General features: G+C 40.1%; 1 protein-coding gene across 1 annotated transcript in view; it reads right to left on the bottom strand.

Moving 5' to 3' along the window:
• tusc3 (tumor suppressor candidate 3) overlaps positions 1-18,864 on the bottom strand; it is a 112,361-nt gene that overhangs the window by 29,467 nt on the left and 64,030 nt on the right. The window contains exons 5-6 of the mRNA XM_030061417.1: positions 14,136-14,276; positions 12,362-12,451 (exon numbers count right to left, since the gene is read on the bottom strand). Of these exons, the coding sequence (XP_029917277.1) occupies positions 12,362-12,451; positions 14,136-14,276 (231 nt within the window). The remainder of the gene's footprint in view (positions 1-12,361; positions 12,452-14,135; positions 14,277-18,864) is intronic.

Below are 18,864 nucleotides of genomic sequence, written 5' to 3'. Positions count from 1 at the left end.
AGACTGGCCTGTTAGACAAACAGACTGAATGCAAATAAGTGACTGACATTTGGGATTCATTTCGGTCGCTGTGTGTGGGAGACCAGACTTCTTAGCTCCAGCCAGGCAGGGCTTGTGAAAATCAGTTTTTCTGTGATTTTTTTGTTTAGGACTGGTCATAATTTACTCAACTTTATATCTATCATTAAATCCCTGTGTATCAAAATCACATCTCAAACATACCGAAAGATTCAAACAGAAGTTAAGTCCACAGGAAAAAATAATAAAAATAATGACAATAATAATTTCTACAATGACATTAAGCCTTGTGAAAATAGCTGGCAAGCTCAATCAAAACATTTAATCATTGTAACTTTTAAATATCTTTATTGACCTTTACTGAATACCATCCTGAGGGTAATTTGCTAGTGTTTGTGTTCACTGACGCACTCTTAGAGGCAAGGTCTTGAGAAAACAACTATTTAAATGTTGTTTACTAGAATGCTTGCTCTCTGCCTCGTTGTAATACAAGACCAAAGGTGCCAACAGCCTGTGTGTGTGTGTGTGTGTGTGTGTGTGTTTGCACACTCATTTGAATACACTGACATTAAAAGGCTTGTTTATATAAGAAGAAGAAAAAAAAACGTATTGCATCAAACAGCTCATTTGTCAGACTTCCAAGTGAATCAGGTATGTGCACAAATGCAGGCGTATACGAGCACATGTGCACGCGCGCACAGTCACACATACACACACACACACACACACACACACACAGACGCCACAGGCTTCTCTATGCTATTGTATTAAAATGAGGCTGGGAACAAGCGCTCTGGCAAGTGGCAATCTAAATAATGATTTCCTCAATCCCCTGCCTCCGAGCCGACTATATGTCAGAGGGCTGGTGTAGACGAGTGGATTTTCTAATATGTGCCGATTTCAAAAATGTGGGAGACCACAGACATATCAAAAGATTTAACAGACTTTTAACACTTTGATTGTAAAAATGCATACACCAGATGATTACAATTGTCGGGAGGGCCTAATTGGACGCACAATCTGCCTGATTATCCTGTAATGTGGGGCCAGCTAAATGACACACACACACACACACACACACACACACACACACATATACAGAAAAAGCTGATTCATATGCCTAACTACGTATGTCAGCATGAGTAACACTTACTGTATGTGAGCATCCCCCCCCACCCCCTCCACTAGTTGCCCTCTCTTTAGTTTTCTGTCTCTTAAACAAAGTCGTTGTAGTGTTTGCTGTTAATAGCTCTGGGCCAGATAACCTTTACAAATAGCTGTGTTCATCCTTTTCTATCCCATGCCTTGTAGTTGCATGAAATGTGTGTGTGTGTGTGTGCGCGTGTGTTTTCAGTAAAGGTCAGAAGGCACTCAGACAGGCAAGAGGGATAAATGAAAAGTCAACAAAGCAGAAAGAACGGAGAGGAGACAGAGTGAGTGACAGACAGCAAGAGAGTGGAGATGTGTGTTTCATTTACAGAGAGCGGGGAGGCTTGATTGTGTGTGTGTGTGTGTGTGTGTGTGTGTGTGTGTGATGTCCGAGTGTGGGAAGAGAAGCTTATTCTACTGTTGCACTCATCACAAATAAGTGTGGATGAGTGTGCTCTGGAAAAAATAAAATAAAAGAAAGTCATGTCAGGCAAAGAGCAAGAAAAAAAGGGTTGTAAGGGGACGAGTCTTTTAAAATTGACACGAAAAAAGCACTTTGGCAATCCGTCCAACATTCTTTAAATTATTAATCTGACACTGTGGCATAATGGCCGCCCTGCAGGATAAGCCGTGGTAACACCAAAAATGTCATACTGCATTCTGTTGGAAGAATGAATGTGCCCATCAAATTTGCCTAATATATTTTTATATATCAAATATCACAGTTTGGCCAAAAGGTTGTGCTACATGAAAGGTCATAGGATCTTCCTTTGCGGGGTATGACGCACTGATCAAATACTGTTTCCTAATCTGCTACATTTCATGATATTTTGAATACAAGTTGGATATAGTTTGCACTGATATTCCCAGTGGATTTTGAAATATCAAATCTGACATGTTGGCTAAAGGGTGGCACTAGAGTAAAAAGTGATAAGGTCACTGAGACTGACATGGTTCATCATCAGGGGAGCATGAATGTGCTCACCAAATTTGATGCCAATCTCCTTCATTGATGTGAGATTTGTGCACATTGAGCGTGAGATTTTGGCGTACAAGCCCAATTTTAGCCTGATGGTGGCACTAGAGGGAAGGGACATGAGGTCACCAAAACCGACAGGGTTCATCCTCTGAGGACTCTGAATGTGCTCACAAATAGATTTTGAGAAATGTATGGAAAAAAGGATTTCCAGGCACTCATGAATTATTTTAAGAGTTACAAAGTCTTTAGTGGATTTCATCAACTGCAACTCCACCAGTGCGATTAATGGATTTTAATGCCTTAGCAAATACTTCTATATAAGTCCCACCCAGACAGGGTTGAGAGACAGATCATTCTGTTTCTGCACTGCACATTGTGTAAGTTTACTGTATCTAGTTTTCTTCTTTTCTTCTTATTTCTTTTCTTTATATAATTTTTGATATGTTATGTGCATTTATGAGAACCCCTGGCGGCTATTAGTGTTGATTTTGGCTAAGATGTGGCTATCCGGTGACATCCTACTTTTTTGTCACTTCCTGTTTCCACAATTGTTGGACACCCTGATGAAGTCTTGCTATAGGTCGATATGCCCTCGCAATAAAGGCTTTTCAACTCAATAACTAAATAATCTTAAAGTTCCTGGAATTCCCTTTTTACACACATGATCTTTGACCCCTTCATGGAGCAAATGTGGCTATTTTCACTTCATGCACCAGATCTGCTCCTGAAGACACATTCACTTAGATTTGTAAAATTTGTTATGATACGCCGAGGTATGAGTGAAGTTCTGGATGGATGGACGGACAAACATGCCCATCCTTAGACCTTGCAAAAACAAGTGGGCAAGGTAACAATCCTACAAGAACATACAGTAGACCAATAAAACTGTAAAAAAAAAAAAAAATACAATGGCAGACTGTCAGAGCCTTGCCCAGCTCATGTTGACTGCATGCGACATCAAGACTCATATTCTAACTGCTGGTTTGACTGGTTCTCATGTAAAACTCTTTGTGACTGTAACTGTGATTATGGGCTCTAAGTAAACTTGCACTTGATAGCCAACGAGTTTTGGACATCACGGGCACAGTCAAGTTTGCATAATAAATCAACTAGATCAGAGGAGCCTTGAGAGACTCTAGAGAGATAGTCTCCTGAGTCTGATGATAGACAGAACCAGTGCTAAAAAAATAATGAATAAATAAATACATAAAGGAAGGAAGGAAGGAAGGAAGGTTTGGAGATAATTTTGTTTTGGATAATTCAGCTTCAATCTGACATTTACAGACTGTAATGACAGGAGAAATTATTTTGACAAGTAACTGGAACATTTTAACTACTTACTGGGGAAAAGAAAGAAAGAAAAAAAAAAACGGCAATAATTTGACAGTAACGTGGTACACTGTACGACCCAATATTGAAAGCAAAACAACTCAGTTATGTTGATTTATCAAGAACAGCAGAGGGACTGAGGGCAGGTTCACCGAACCTCTCAGATGAACAAATACTGAAGACTCCTTTCAAGATTCAGATGAGTGTCACTTAACAATCCCATTATCTTAAGGCATTACATCAAAGTTTACACACTCCTTCATGCTGCAAATCAAACTCTAGTTTAATGAACCGAAAGCCAATTAAAGCCATTTAAAACCCACTGTATCATTTGGAAATATGTGAATGTCGAACAGAAAATGAGGTGATTTCTCAGATAAAATGATGTTGTGGATGCTGCACATGAACTTTTCATCTGTCGGTAATGAGCGGTATAAAACAGAGCTGACACACAACCACACACTCTTACATGCATAAACTCAATAAGAGCACCTGAAGAGCCTTCTACCCTCAGCAACAGAAGTAAAAAATAAAGTTAAATTGAACCCCCCCCCCCCCCCCCTCTCGAGGTCTCTCTCTCAATTCACACAGATTCATCAAGATGATTCATATCCACTCTGTAACTCAGTTCTTATTTTCCCAGTTCTTTTCATTCGAGACCTTGCTGAATTTTCTCAGCTTTTCCATGTCTTTTGTTTTGCCGCCAGTCTCACACTATCTCCCCTACCTTTCGTGCGTTATACTGTGTTTGATTGTTAATTAGTTTTCTTTTGCTACAAAAAAAAAAAAAAAAAAAACAATGACTCCAGTGTGTTGTATATGTGTGTGTGTGTGTGTGTGTGGCCTAAAGGACTATTTTATTCACCATTTTGCACACACACACACACACACACACGCACAGGAATTCTGTCATTCTCTGAGGTGCATGCATACTCTCGCTTTCTCTCACACATGGATAGACTTAAAGGCATATTATGCACGTACACACTCTCACACACTCTCATGCACTCTCACGGACTCTTTCTCCCTCCCTGTCTCTCTCTCTCTCTCACACACACACACACACATACACACACAGTCCCCTGCCCTTTGCAAGCCAAAAGTCAACTATTTGCAGAGCGCCCATAAAAGTGACAAAGGTGTTTCTTTAAAATATGAAAGGTTAGCTATAATGTAGTGAGAGCTGCTGCCAACGGCGGCCAAAAGCCATTCAGATCATGTGAAATCAGCTGGAAACAGTGTAGAAGTAAGGAAGTGGGTGATGAGGCCAAAGTAAGACTTGGCTTGGAGAGAAACACAGGTTAACATAATTCCAGACACACCACAAATGAAGACTTCCTGACACCAACGCTAACATTCAACACTCACTGTTTCATTTTGTCGCAGTGTTTGAGGAGAAAAAAAAAAAAAAAAAGTATGATCACTGAAATACAGTTTTCTTAAACCACTGAACTCCACTTTCCCTTCCCCTTCGTTTCAGGCTGAAACTCTTTTTCTGTGTATGCATGGTGATGAATACCAATCAGGATTATGGGTGAGGGAAACCTGAAGCTTGAAGGTGTGAAAATTCATAATTAATGTTTAATTTCCACAATGATAAAATGTATACTTAATTTGATCAAATAGACACTGCTCAGTAAGGTGCAGACATGATTTTTTTTTCTCTCTCTCTTTTTTTTTTTAATGATTTTCTCGAGTGCTGTACAGTGTGATGAATCCTGATTCATCATTTTTCCTGGACTAATGTGATTATACTGTTGGTTTCAAACAAGCTGCTTCACACAAGTGCAGCTTTGCAATTGAAAGACATAGACTGACTAGCAGAATATCCGATAAGCATAACTTCATGATCAGCTTTTTTTTTGCAGATGGTCAAATTCCCTCCATCACCTCACTGGTCTGGATACTAAAGCAACAGACTAACGAATGGCACTGCAGCTCCTTCTTTTCTTTTCCCCCTGATTTTGAAAAAAGCTAAATTATATTTTTGATGCTTAATTGTATATAATTAACTAGGGTTTGACAAAAGGGGCTTTTTGAAGGCCGTATCCTTCACTTTGAGCTGCCAAATATCAACATTTTGTGTTGATAGTCAGTAGTTTTAAACTGGACCATTTTATGCTAATAAGAAATAAATAAATAAATAAATAAACAAACAAATAAATGACTAAATACATGTAAGTCATCAGTATTGTAAAGTAATGTTCTGCAACATTTACACACTTTATTTTTCAGAGTTAAGCCTCTGAAAAAACATTTAGACAGAACTTGTGGTGCTAATACTAATAAAAATATGCCTGTTACAATAATACTGCTACTACTACTATTACTACTATTACTAGTGCTACTGTCAATACTGCTACTAAGACTATTCCTACTGCTACTGCCAATACTACTACTACTACTACTACTACGACTAATAATAATAATAACAATAATAATGCTAAAAATTAAAATAATGTAAGAATGTAAGAAGCATACTTTCTGGAATCCAATAAAAATGTTGCATTACAAATAAATGATTAGACAAACAGCATATTATTCTTCAATTAATAATATCTATAAATCAAACACGGTGCATCATATCCTTCATATCAGAGATGGATGACATTGGCAGTACTACATCAAGTTTTCAAAAAAATGACAACATCTGTCTGTGTATGGGCATTCCCATATATCAGCACAACACATGTCACACAGACCCACACACAGACACACACACACATTTATGACAGCTTATACAAAAACCATTAGACCATTTGGTCGCTGAGCAAACCAGTAAGACAACATTTCCCTTATCGTGATAGTAACCCGAAACTTCATTCATTTCACACTACTACTACAACATCACACTCCCCATCTCACACCTCCTACCCTCTAATCTCATTTCACAATTCACATTTCACTCTCCCTCTAGTTCTCTCGCCTTCTTTTTGGGTCTTTTTACTGCGCTGTTCAGCCACTGAAAGGCAGATGCTTCACTCCTCTATGTGTGGGCGATATGAACATTTTACAATTTTTTGGGCATATCTAATTAATAAAATGAAGTAGAGATTGCATTATTGTGAAAACTTTAAATCTGTACTTTCCTTTCCTCTCCTTTCTCACTTGAATTTTTTGAGACATTTCTCCTGTCTTAATCCACCAGCTCCTTCTTCCTAACCTTTCCTTTCCTTTCCTTTCCTTCATGACTCAATGAAAAGTCCTGTAGAGAAGTTTGTGTGTGTGTCCTTGTAGAAGTAGCGTGTGTGTGTCTGTTTGTCTTTCCAAGTGTGTATGTGTATTTGTGCACAATGTTTTGTGTTCATCTGTTTCTCTGTATGTGTGTCTCTGTGGATGCCTGTCTTTGAGTGTGTGCGTGTGCGCGTGCGTGTGTGTGTGTATGTGTGTGTGTGTCTCTGAGCAGAAACCAGCTGAGCGGCGTATTCTTAGGTACACAGTGAGAAGCTTGCTACAATTTCATCTGCTTGGTCACACCATTCGTCAGCTGACAAATCCTTTCAATACAGTCTACCTGGCCTCGCTCGCTCATTGCTTTAGAGGAATTACACTGTCTAGAGGAAGAGAGGGAGAGAGAGAGGGAGAGAGAGAGAGAGAGAGAGAGAGAGAGAGAGAGAGAGAGAGAGAGTGGAGGAGAATAGGAAACAAAAAGAGATATATCTTTCAAAACCTCTACATTCCTTTAGAGATCAGATATTTTGATGAAGTTTTTTCCCTCAACAAGCACAGGTTATTAAATTTCAAGTGCATTTTTTTTTTTTTTTTTGACAGGCCAGTGCTCAGCGGTGACATTCATCTGCAGCGCAACTAAATACTGTCACGTATAGGCTATGATGCTGTACAGTATGAGAGGACAGAGTCTGAGCTGCTCTGAATACTCTATTAAATGGCCAAAGCTCACATTTTACACCACCATGAAGGGCTGCTCAATAAATTCAATAATAATTTGCCATGAATTCAATAATAATCCTCTCGTTTTTCTGTTGTGTTTTGGAACCGTTTTCGCTGTCATGGGGTAATTTATCTCCTCTTTTCAGTACACTCTTATGTTTGCAGGCACGGCGCAGATTTCCTGTGAGCTAGCCTGCTACACTGTGACAACTCCACTATGTTTATTAATGGAACTTTCAGCCAGTACAGATACCTCACAATTCAACTGGATTGGCTTAGATACAGCACTGGATATCAGGCTGGTGCATCCCTTCCTTGGAGGAATTACACTGTCCGGGGATGGAGAGAGGGAATGAGAGACTTAAAGAAAGGAGGAGGACTAATGGAACCAAAATGGTGATGATGAAGGCAGGGAGGGAGGGGCGACATGGGGAAAGACACTGACCAATACACAGGATCTGGTTTAATGATCCCAGGTGCTATTTTGAGTGAACATGTGTGCTCAATGTATAAAACATTAAGGCCACTTACTCCTGATGATGGCCACTAATGAGGTGAATTTGGGAGAGAGTCATTATCTCTTATTGAGGAGGTGATGTAGATAAAAAGACTCAGACAATATAGAAGGACTTTTATGTTTGAGATGAGATGTGGGTTGCAGACAGAAAGAGCTGCAACTCAGTCTTGGTGAGATAAGACATGTACAGTATGTGCACTTATCAAGTTGGCTTACAGCATTAGAGTTTGGTGAAAATTTGGTCTGTGGCACCTCTAGGAGGTTCAGTGGCACATTTTGGCATCCCAGAGCCATTACTCCATACCCACTTATCAAATACTATATTTTGGATCTTCAATTAACTAAAAACAGACAGGAGGAGGGACTTTTTGGCTGTTACAGAAGCTGCCGTTGTGGCCTGCCTCCATCTATGTGAAACCTTAACTCTCCCACCCTGTTGACACTTGGTTTCCACCTTGGCCGATCTGATCACAAATAGACAGCTAAATACAGGTGTGAATGGGATTCAGTGCATACTTGAGACACACTGTGCTCTTATTACTGAAGCCGCCTTCAGAAGTGGACAGGGCCACACAGCGTTTGCAGAGTGCATGTTAACATGTTCTGATGTGTCCCGAAAACATGAGAGGATCACCATGTCGCTTTGTGGAAGGAAGGAGTGTTTGATAGAGCAGAGTACCGCTGTGAAATTCAAATGATCATGAATCTAATAGCTAATGTAAATGAGAGAGGTTGGGAACAATTGGTTTACTAATGGGCCAGTGATAGAGAATAGGACAGGTAGGGAAAACTTGGGAGATAGTGAAAGGGTGACATATAGAAGTGAGGAAGAGGACGGGAATCACTGTAAGAAAAAAAAAAAAAAAGGAAAATGGGAGTTCTGATGGGTCTGAGATCGATCACAAATCCAATCACAAGTCACTGGAGATGCATTTGGGATGCATGACAATGCCAGGTGTGAGCAGCGATCTGTCTCAGCTGTCCACTTGTAATCACATCATCTGAGACGGATATTAATACAAACAGTGAACAGGGCTTCTGAATAAACTAAAGACTTTCCCAGCTTCCACAGAGCATAACCTTGCTTTCTAGTTTCACTACTCAGCCTCCCTGTGAGTTCACTGTACCTCAATTTCGTTCTTTTATTATGTTTAAGTAACTGGACCTTCCCATGGGACAGTACACACTACCGAGGATCACAACAGTCAGTCAGCATCAGGCAGAGAACTGACCACCTCAGGCATGACTGCAAGTTTCTGGCTTTTTCAATGTCTGCTTCTGTTTGTCAATCCCTAGCTGCCCCTAATGAGCATCATTAGTTGTATGTTTAATATGGAATCTTCCTTAAATTGTTCACCTTTTCATTCTGATCCAATGTGATGCCCAGGCCTCTCACTTATTCATAGATAAGCAATTAATTCATGTCTTTACTCTCAACTGCTGCTTCAACACTTAGCTATATGTGGAGGCTTTTAATACAGTCCTGCTGGCTCTGCTAATTTCTCACAAAGGCGATAGAAAGAAAAAGGAAGAAAAGGAGGGAGGAGGCAGGAGTATTCTTCTAGACTAAGTGTACCTCTTCTTCCTTATGAAGGCTATTACATGGTATGAAGACAGGGACAGATAGGCTTCGAGATGAGTTGTGAGAGAAGGAGAAGGGTAGAAGTACTTGGGAGAGTGTGAAGGAGGAAGATAAGGGGTGAGGGAATAAGAAAATCAGGAGGGTAGAGAGTAGAGGAAGGAAGAAAGAAGCAAGAGTGAGGGAGGACAGAGACAGAGAGGGAGAAGTAGTGGAGAGTACACAGAGAGCCAATGTACTTCACATTTTTTTTTCCCTCTGTCTGGCATTAAAGACAAATTGCAAAGAGTAAATGATACAAAATATATACTTTCTGGCAGGAATATTCCTTTAAAGGTGCTGTCCATCTTAGTTGGATGCTTGGTCAAAACCAATCTTTGAAAGAGATTATCTGGTAGTTTTGAGGAGCTCGCAAATACCATCTGAGCCACCCTGACTGTCCTACAGACTGATCTGAGCTGCCCTGATCATAGAAAAAAAAAAAAAAAAAAAAAAAAAGTTTGAAATTTATGACCTGACATCTGGACGGGTCCTGAACAAATTCTGTAATGCGTGGAGATCAGAGGCTGCCAATGAGAGTGTGCTTCACGGAGAGCTGGGCATGGCGAACTGATGTCTGTTGTTTTGAATGGTGTCACGTTGGAGATCTAGTGCCTGCTGTGAGCGTATACAACTGGGACACCAAAATAAATAAATAAATAAATAAATAAATAAATAAAAATCAGTTAAAACCATCACTATGTGTGTGATGCAATGGATTATTTACGTCAGCACATGTAGATGCCCTTGTGGCAGGCATAAAATGGTTTGGGACAAAATTGGCGGTGAGGAGAGGGGAGTGGAGAGATAAGGACAGAGCAAGGAAAGGGAGAGGACAGCAGAACGGGGGAGTGGGGTGCGACAGAGGGAGAGAAGAGGAGGGTGTAACCTATTTGTTGTCAAAGAGACTGAAAAATGACAGAGAGAGCCAACAGAGCCTGACAAATAGAGCACCTTGTCTCAGGATAGAAAGAACAAGGCAGAGAAGAGGGAGGGAGGGCAAGGATGGAATAAGGGAAGTGAGAGAAGGGGCAAGAGGGAGGTTGTGATGCATTCTTTTATTTATTTTTTTTAGTCTTTTTGTTTTCTCTTCGACTATGTGTGTGTGTGTGTGTGTGTGTGTGTGTGTGTGTGTGTGTGTGTGAGCGAGTGTGTTTGTGTGTGTGTGTGCGTGTGGGTGTATGCATACACACACCCACACACTCCCTTGTGCATGTGGGTGGGTTGTGTGTGTGACTGTTCTAGGAGTGCTGGCTACCAGGAATACCAATGCTTTTCTTTCTCTGTGTGTCCTGAATTGACTTCTCCCACAATGCCCACACTCCACTATTGACTTGTGTGCGTGACCTCATGCATCTCGCATTGTGTAAGGGCTTGTGCGTGTGAGTGTGTGAGTGTGAGTGTGTGTGTGTGTGTGTGTGTGTGTGCAACTGCAGATATGGCACCTTTATTCACATACTGTATTTTGGATAATTGCTCTCTCTTTCTCTTATTGCCTCTTTCCCACCCTCTTTCACTCTCCCACCACCTCCCATCGCTCACCCCCCCTCATCATCTTCATTTTTCCCTTCTTCTTCTTTTTTTAATTTCACACTCGGATGAACAAACTTAAATGATGACCAGCAAAACTGTATCCGCAACACTGTAAATGCTGTGTGTGTATGTGTATGAGATGGAGAGAAAAGTGTTTCCACCAATATGACTGTCCATTTGTCCAGGAAAAGAGAGAGACAGAGGAATACAGGGCAGGAAAAAAAGCCATGAATGAAAGAGAGAAAGACGAAGTGTCAGGCGAACATTTAGCTACACCGTGAAAGAAGAAGAGATTATTACAAAAAGAGAGACATACTTCCCTCTTTTCTGTGTGAGCACATGTAAACTCCCGCTTTCCCTTTCTCTGTATGGTCTAAGTTGAGTGTAATGTGTTTCCAGGCTGATGTAAGACACTATGACTGCTCCCAGCTGTTCAATAACCCACACACATACACACATACACACACACACACACTGCACCACTATTGACCTTTTAGCAGGTGGTAATGGTTCAGAGAGTGTTTTACTGGAGGCAAACACCCTCTGATTCGCACAGATGTTCCTATCACTGATCTAACACAGCCTCAGTGTCCTGCTGTAGCTGCAAAAAATATACATTTTTATTCTTCACTTTATCCCACATTGCCTCATAAAATAATTTGAAAAGAGGTGAGAAAAAATAAATACATCTGCCAAAGTGTTGGGGCAATTAAACTTATTTCCAATTCTGTTTCACCTGTTGAAATATGACTGAAGAAAGAAAGAAAAATGGAATAAGTTTAACACATCCTATTGGAAATTTTGGTAGGATTTTAGAACAGCATATTAGAATAAACAAAATTAAGATTAATTAAGATTAATTTGCTAGATTAAATGTTCACAGATAAAGAACACAAATAAAGAACATACGCCGCTCTGTATGAGACATTTTGAAGGTTGTTTAGACAGGTGGCGGCAATAAAACAAAAATAAATGACAGAAGGAAAATAAAAGATGGAAGCAAAATGGATGGAAAAAGAAACGTAGAGAGAAAGGTAGAAAGAAAGAAAGCAAAAAAGAAAGAAAGAGTGAGAAAAAAGGATGGAAGAGGATAGGAAAGAAAAAAGAAAAAAGCATGATGTGAGGAAAGGCAAACAAAGCAGGGGAGAAATAAAGGAACAAATTAATAACTGAACAAATGAAAAAGATGAACTGAGAGACGTGAGTCATGACGGCGAAGATACGAAGAAATGCGCAAAATGAACAAATTAAAAGAGGAACACATGGATGGACAGACGAATGGTTGGATAGATGTATGGAAGAAAAGAAGGAGTGAGGCGTGTCGTACCACTTGTCCGTTCTGGGGGTTCTTGTGGGCGTAGGGAGGACCTCTGATGTGATTCCACATCTGACCAGACGTCATGGCAAACACCACACACTGAAAGAGAGGCATAATACAATATCAAAACACTGATGCACAGCAGAAAGCATCTAATCTAATTTATAATTTAATATTAACAAGTGGACAACGATGCACCAATGTCCTTTTCTTGGGATTCAGAACGAGACTAAATATCTTACAGTGGGTATGTTTGGCAGTCCATAGGAGTCTGCACAGTAAGTTACACAGTTCCCACGTAATGTCTAAGGCTATAAACACCAAGCCGACCTCAAAGAACTAATGCCAAGCAAGCCCGACAGTCAAAGTCAAAGACTAGAGCTGATGGCCAGCAGCACATTCTACGTCTGCATGACAGGAAATAACTTTAACAATTGTGATGACCCCTCCCCCTCTGGGTTCTGGGTCTTGGTTGTCTTTGTCTCTTTGTAGGAGGCCTGCAGTTGGGAGTGGCAGAGGTGGGCCAGGTGGATGAGCCACACCTGCACCTACTTCCACTAACTGCTGCTCACTGATATAAAGAGGGCTCACGTGAGCAGTTCTCAGGCTCTCTCTCCCTGCGGACAAGATGGTGGTGTTTTGGTGGTGGGATATTTTTGTTGATTTGGGATTGACATGCTGACTACAGCTTTTTGTTTACACTGTTAAATCAAATTTATTTCCTTTAAACCCGTAAGCAACTGTGTGGTCTCCCCTACTTTTTGTCTGGACTTTGAGCCGGTTCATAACACAATAAAGCAAACTGGAGGCCTCGGGATCGTACAGCTCTGCTTTCACCACTTTCTCGGCATAAAGCAAAGGTCACCACCTACATTGCCCAAACGTCAGAGACTTAATCAGTGTGAGCAGACTCCGAAAAAATGTAGGGATCTCCATAATAATAACTAGCTACTTAACTAAAAACTAGAGCTCAGACCTCCACCGAATGACAACCAGCCAATCAGGCGCAGCTTTGTGAGTGAGGTAGGCCTGACTCCTGCATCGGGTTGTGTGACTGCTCGTAGGTAACAAATAATAAGCTGGCAGGTGATTTTTTTTTTAACCTCTTTAGAACCTGTGGGTCAAATCATTCCTAATACAATTTCTCACATCTCAATTGTTTTTTGGTGTTGCTTCAATACAGGAAGAAAAATGCCAGATATCCAAAATACTGGAGGGTGTTTTTTTTTTTTTTTGTTGTCCTCATATTTTCTGATTTCATCAATATTCCTTGGGCCTAATGGAAAGCATTAGTGTGCTGGTTGTAGCCCCCGGGCCGCCCATTGACAACCACTGGCATAAGGTATCTCTGTAAATTCGACAGAGCTGGACTCTCCTCCACCACGGTGATCTCTTTGGTCTCTTGATTCCAGATGGCCATTTCATCGTAAAAAAAAAAAAAAAAAAAAAAAAAAAAATATTGACTAATCAAAATCCACAGATGAAGTGGAGCTGAAAAATGAGCAGTGCCTTCTCTGCGTGCCCTCTTGACAGTGTTGTTTGCTTGCTTTGCTTATTTTCACTTCACTTCTTGCACCCTGACTCGCTCGGGCTGAGCGGCCGACCAGCTGAATCCGCGGGCTGGCTGCCGGTGTGGGCCGACGAGCGCTGACAAAGCAGGGAACACTGCAACAACTACAGGCAATCATCGGTCACAGACGCCTAACAATGTCCGAAGGTTGGTTTGGTGTGTGTGTATGTGTGAGTGTGTGTGTGTGAGAGAGAGAGAGAATGTGTGTCTTACCAGTGCAGCCATGGCCCATCCAGTCTTGTTGTAGATGAATTCCAAGTTGTTCCTTCTCAGGTAAAGCAGACCTCCAACCAGAGACACCAACAGAGCCAAAGCAATGGTTCCTGAATAGTTTGGGGGGCGGAAGACACGGATCTGGAGAGAGACAGACAGAGAGAGGATTATTATGTACTACATGCCTATATTATAGAAAACTAAATGATTCACTGCTGCAGTATGGCTTGATTGTATAAACGTCCCTTGTACTTCCAGTTCCATGTCAAATTCAAAGCAATATGTTTTACTGGCAAGAATGACCGAGATGAGTATTGATAAAACTGAATAAAGACAGTACAAAGACGTGATTATTATTGATCGATATTTTTATAATACTGGACAGTTCAAGTTTTAAAATGAAATTATGAATCATCTCAATTTGGTTTTAGAGTATAAATTGTATAAAGTATAAACTGTAATATTGTTTGCTGGGTTTTTGAAAAAATTACATTTTGTAAACTGCTGTGCTACTGCTGTAATAACTCTACTGAGGGGAGAGAGGGAAGAGACACACAACCAAGGAGAGAAAGTTTTGAAGAGCAAAGCTTATTGAAAAGAAACACACACACACACACACACACACACACACACAGAAAGCAGAGAGAGAGAGAAGGAGAGAGAGAGAGAGAGAGAGAGAGAGACAGATAAACACAATGTTTAAACATGAGGAGGATGTTTATGGTTATAGATTTATTTTTAGTGCATTGCTTTATATTTATCATTTTTAATGCAATTCAGTGATTTTGATTTCATGACTGTCTCCAAGAAAATGGTAAAAATAGCTTTAAGATGTTAAACGTTAAAGTTGTCAACAAAATCAGAATCTGAAATACATATACATATATTATATGGATATGGATATCTATAGATAATGGGCATTAGAAATTTGTTTATTAAAAATATGTGCATCATGTAAAAAATGTGCATTGATCCTAAAATTATATCTAATACATCATCATTATATCTAAAACATCACTGTAGACACTCAGAACAAATTAAATTGATTATTTGATTTGAGAATATGTAGGGGAGAGTGGGGTAATTTGTGCCAAGGGGCAAGTAGTGCCACCCCTGTTATCTAGAAAACTATAGAAGAAGTTGGTCATGTGACCACATATTTTTGAAGAGGCATCCATTTCACTCACCCTGCAAAGAAGGGAGACACATGGCTTGGGAGGTAAGCACATTTAAGTTCAAAAAACATTTTTTTGCTCTCCAAAGTAAAATTTCTATGATCAAGGTTTTTTGATTGCTGTGTTTGAACAATTATAGAACATTCTGAAAACAGTTCACACAGGTTTTAGTACTTTAGTAAGCTACACCATGAGTCTATACAGTTAGCATGATGTTAGCTCAAAACAGCTGGGGGATGCATTTTTTTCAGAATGGTGGGCTTGGGGTAATTTGTGCCAAAGGGCCCCGGGTAATTTGTGCCAGTGGCACAACTTGTGATTATATACTATATATTACTTTCTTGTATTTTATTGTTATTGTACCTTATTTTCTTACCTTTGATCACTAAAACTATTCAGATTCAGGTGAAGATGATTTGCAGGTGCTCATTTTGGAATTTTTATTTTGTTCTGGGTATGTGTTCATGTGGCGCTAGGCCTTGTTATAGAAAAGTGGCCTGTGATCTTGTTAAAATAATAAATAAATGTTAAATAAATAATTTTGTATTGAATTTGTTTTGCTTTTATATAGCATTATCATTTGTGAGATTAAAATGATCTGTTTTACTTCAATTATCAATGGCACAATTTACCCCAGTGTATTCTCTCTAATGGCACAATTTACCCCGCACCAGGGGCAAGTTGTGCCACAAAACCACTTTTTTTTCGAAAGCTATATTTCTCAAACAGTTTATATAAGATCCAAAGTGATTGTTCCCAGGGATGCACAACATCCTAAACTATATGTGCATATTTTAGTTGGAGGCATTACTGTAATCCCCTTGCTTTAAAGGCACTTTAAGTAAAAATTGGCACTATTTACCCCACTCTCCCCTAATATACAATTCTACATAATCCATACTATCAATAATATCATAATCTTACTGTTTTTCTTCAACTGTCCTTATATACCCATGTCCAGGGTTTCCGCTACATGTAATTGATCGTGGCGCACCGCCACGGCTAAATAAAAGCCGCCACGGCTTGGGAATGATGATTTTTTTTTTTTTTTCGGGTGTTAACACAATTTAAAGTATATTGTATGAATGACCTGTGAAAACGACCCTACATACACACATAGCATATATTTGCGCACATATACTTACTATGATCAGAGTTTTAAATGATACATTAAATATCACGACATGTTACACTACGCCGCAATTAATTTTATTTTGAAAACGCACCGGAGTTATCACCCCCCTGCTTTGTCCTACTGCTGCGCGCTTTTTCGGGTTGTGGATGGCTTGTGGCTGGGGCTTCTGCAGTGTTCCTGGTAGTATTTGGGGGGCAGGAGCTGCTACAGGAACGTCCTCTGGCTCGGCCCTCTCACCTGCCATGACTCCACTGAGAGGCCGAGTGAGAGGACGTTCCTGTAAAGTTACCGGGCGGTTGGTGACCATGACCGGGGCATCAAAATGCGTGTTGTTAAAAAAGCCTGTTGTTAGCGTTAGCTAACGTCCGCTAAAGCTAACGTTAGCGTCCCTAAAAATGCCGGCTAAAAAGTGTGTTGTTAGCGTTAGCTAGCACGTTAGCGTTAGCTTGGTAGTGTTGGTCGTGTTGCTAGGGACGCCTAGCGCCCGGCTGTTTGCTTTCTGTTGACACTACATCGCGCCGAGAGTAAATCCAGTCAGCACCAAGTAAACCCCAAGCCCCACCCAGGTTTGGTTTTTCTCAGCATCAATGGGCCACCTCTGGCTGAGTTGAACTACAATAGAGCCTTAGAGCTCTTTTTTTTAAAAAAAAAAAAAAAAAAAGAAAGAAAGATGAAGTGCTCTCAGCCAGGCTGCACACTGCCAATAATACAGTCTTGCAATATGTAGCAATGTAAATAAATGTGTTTCTGTTACATGCTAACACATTTGGTCCTGTTGGCTTGCTTGCCCCCCCCTCCCTCTCTCCCCCTCTCCCCCCCCCCCCCCCCCCCTCTCTCCCGGTGGGGACATTATGTTTGGGGGGGGGGGGTTCGTCCACCTCAGCACCACAGTTTCAAAAAATCCTGGGGGAAACCCTGCATGTCAATAAAATACACTAAATGAAACTGAACTGTATTAAACTGATCTAAACTGGGAAATAGAAAGATAAACAGAGGTAAAATAAATAAATAAATAACAACAATTATATATATATATATATATATATATATATATATATATATATATATATATATATATAAATTAGGTGGAAAAACAAAGAACTGAAACCCAAGGCAACAGCACAACATCACCGATGTGAGCCCAGGAAAGAAGAAGACAGGCAAGGCAAAGTCAAAAGGAGAGGAGGGTGCAGAGAACAGTTTCAGGTTTAAAACTTCAAGATGGAAACACACATCAATTCACTCTTTGGCACATTTGACACAAAAGAAAAATAGAAGCAAAGGAAGTCTTTCCTCAGTGAAACAGAAAAAAAAAAGTTAGAAAGACTTTAATCCATGGGTTTGTTCATTGAAACCTAAGGCTTAGTGGAATTTTAACGCTATTCAGAGAGACAAAACGTTAGATCTCTGTTCTTTTATGTCAAAATGTGCCAACCATGAGCCAAAGAGCACATTCAGCACCATTTTGTCTTTAGGTTTTAAACCCCAAAGTCACAGAAAGAGCCCTTCCATTTGTCTGCTTATCTGTTTTGTTTAAAAAATAAATAAATAAAAAATCGGAGCTGAGCAGCATCTGACAGCATGAAAAAGTTAAACACCACTGCAGACTTTTAAAACATATGATCACTGATGTGAAAAATGTTTTCGTTTTCTTAATTCCTGAAATTAAATCCTGGAAATGCTCGTCTGTTCCTTAAACCATAGATTTGAGTTTCAAATGGTTTCAAATGTTTGCTATGAAAACATCTCAGTTTCAAATGTTTTCATAGCAAAGACCATTAAATGCCTATCAGCCAATGGGGGCCCCATTTGATTTAACACGGCACTGTATAACTGTCTGCACGATACGTGAGGAGATTATGGTGGTGAGAGTAAAATGTGATTGGAATGGTAATTCTTGCATATTCTCTAATTTGGATAACTTCAAATGGCTTAAATAAAAATGAAATGAAACCAATGTTCATATTGCAAAGGGCTGAAACCCCCCCGAAACCTAAGGCTGTCTCTGAACCCTGGTTTGATAACCACCACCATATTCAAACTGTACAGGGGCCATATTTTAATATTTTAGAGAGACAGAGAGAGGGACAGGAGATTTAGTCTGAAGTGCTACAACTGCTACAGTCTGCAGCTTAGCCTATGACCTGTTGTGTATGTGTGTGTGTGTGTGTGTGTGTGTATATGAGTGTGAGAGAGAGAGAGAGAAGTTGGAACAAGTTTCTCACTATATAAGCAAGACACGTTATATATACCTCACTCTCTTTCTCTTTCTCTATATATTGTATATATCTATCTATTCAGAGCATTATTTTGAAAAACTGCTGAATGTGATGCACCATAATGGCGGTCAAAACAGCCAGAACAAATGGAGGATATGTTTTCGGGGCAATCCTACCTCCTTCACTGTCCCCATTTATTC

Source organism: Myripristis murdjan, chromosome 1 (assembly GCF_902150065.1).
Source record: "Myripristis murdjan chromosome 1, fMyrMur1.1, whole genome shotgun sequence".
Classification (NCBI taxonomy): Eukaryota; Metazoa; Chordata; class Actinopteri; order Holocentriformes; family Holocentridae; genus Myripristis; species Myripristis murdjan.
The sequence above is the reverse complement of the archived record's forward strand: the minus strand, read 5'-3'. Positions and strand labels throughout refer to the sequence as shown.